Below are 1,716 nucleotides of genomic sequence, written 5' to 3' on the forward strand. Positions count from 1 at the left end.
TCTCCCGCGATCTCCTGCGATCTTGCTAGATCTCCCGCGATCTGCCCCCTCAGGCGGCCGTCGAGCTCTCTCTGCTCGACCACGCCGCGATCACCGAGATCATCGCCACCGGCCTCGAGTCGGTGTGCGAGGGGGGCATGTTGTCCTTTGAGCGAGCCGGCGGCAGCAGCGGCGAGGGCGGAGGAGGAGGAGGAGGAGGAGGAGGCGGAGGAGGAGGCGGAGGCGGCGGCGGCGCGGGCGGCGGTTGCGGCGGCCTCGTCTCCCTCTCGGAACACTTGCACATCATGAGCCGCGGCACGGCGCAGCTGATCGGCAGCTCGCCCTAGAAGCGGGAGATCTCCCCAGATCTCCCCAGATCTCCCCGTATCTCGCCCCCGCCGCGTGGCCCTCCACCCTAGAAGCGGGAGATCTCCCCAGATCTCCCCGTATCCCCCCGTATCTCCCCGTGTCTCGTGCCCTAGAAGCGGACACGCGTCTTGGTCGCCCCCCCCAGCTGGGGCGCGACAGGGCACGGTGTCGGCTGCAGTTCACATTCGCACCCCCCCCCCCCTCGTATCCGCGCGGCGCTCTGAGTCCTCTACCCTCATGTTGGCGCACCCACCCTCCCCTACCCCACCGGTACCCGAACCCACCCTCCCCTACCCAACGGTACCCGAACCCACCCTCCCCTACCCCACGGCCCCCGAACCCACCCTCCCCCCTACTCGCAACGCAGGCAACTCGTGCCAGTGTGCCGCTATCCTGTCTGGTCACGACCATGACTCGCCGACGGCGCGCGCGAGCCTCGCGATCGCACGAGATCGCACGAGATTGCACGAGATCGCACCAGATCGAGACCGCGCGGGATCGCACCGGTTGTAGGCGCTCGCCTGCCTCGAGTTCGGCGTCGGTCTGGCGATGGCGCAGGAGCGACATCTCGCCATATCTCGGCCAGATCTCGGCCAGATCTCGGCCAGATCTCGGCCATACCTCGGCCATACCTCGGCCATACCTCGGCCAGATCTCGGCCATACCTCGGCCATATCTCGCCATATCTCGGCCATATCTCGGCCATACCTCGGCCAGATCTCGGCCATACCTCGGCCATACCTCGGCCATACCTCGGCCAGATCTCGGCCATACCTCGGCCAGATCTCGGCCATACCTCGGCCATATCTCGGCCATACCTCGGCCATATCTCGGCCATACCTCGGCCATATCTCGGCCATACCTCGGGCCGGCGATGGCGCAGGAGCTGGTTGCGGAGGCGGACGCGATGGACGGCCTAGTCAAGAAGAAGCGGCGAGCGCCCAAGCGGTGGCTGGCGGCTGGGCCGGTCACGCCATCGACGCCGCTGCTGGTGGCGGCCGAGCAGTTCCCGGAGCTGGCAAAGGTGCGCGCCGCCCCCGGGCGCGTGAGGCCCGCTACCCTACCACCCAGTACCCGAACCCTCTCCTACCTCCCCCCCCCGAACCTAATCTACCCTACCACCCAGTACCCGAACCCTCTCCTACCCCCCCCGAACCTAATCTACCCTACCACCCGGTACCCGAACCCTTTCCTACCTCCCGCCCCCTGGTACCAAAAGGTAGTTCCCCTATAGCCTGGGACCAAAGGCGTTTTCCTGCTCCCCCTGTACGCCAACTTGAAGTGCCTTAGCAACTAGTACCCGGACTCGGTCTCCGCTTACCCTGGGGCTGAGTGTTACTTGTTCCGTGTGCTCAACCCGGATTGTCA

General features: G+C 66.4%; 1 protein-coding gene across 1 annotated transcript in view; it reads left to right on the plus strand.

Moving 5' to 3' along the window:
* Positions 1-238: 238 nt before the first annotated feature.
* Positions 239-1,716, plus strand: part of EMIHUDRAFT_440522 (Prenyl transferase) — a 2,743-nt gene continuing 1,265 nt past the window's right edge. Inside the window, exons 1-4 of the mRNA XM_005788839.1 lie at positions 239-312; positions 716-771; positions 862-906; positions 1,232-1,372. Of these exons, the coding sequence (XP_005788896.1) occupies positions 285-312; positions 716-771; positions 862-906; positions 1,232-1,372 (270 nt within the window). The 5' untranslated portion in view covers positions 239-284. The remainder of the gene's footprint in view (positions 313-715; positions 772-861; positions 907-1,231; positions 1,373-1,716) is intronic.

The sequence above is a fragment of the Emiliania huxleyi genome (assembly GCF_000372725.1).
Source record: "Emiliania huxleyi CCMP1516 chromosome Unknown EMIHUscaffold_131, whole genome shotgun sequence".
NCBI lineage: Eukaryota > Haptophyta > Isochrysidales > Noelaerhabdaceae > Emiliania > Emiliania huxleyi.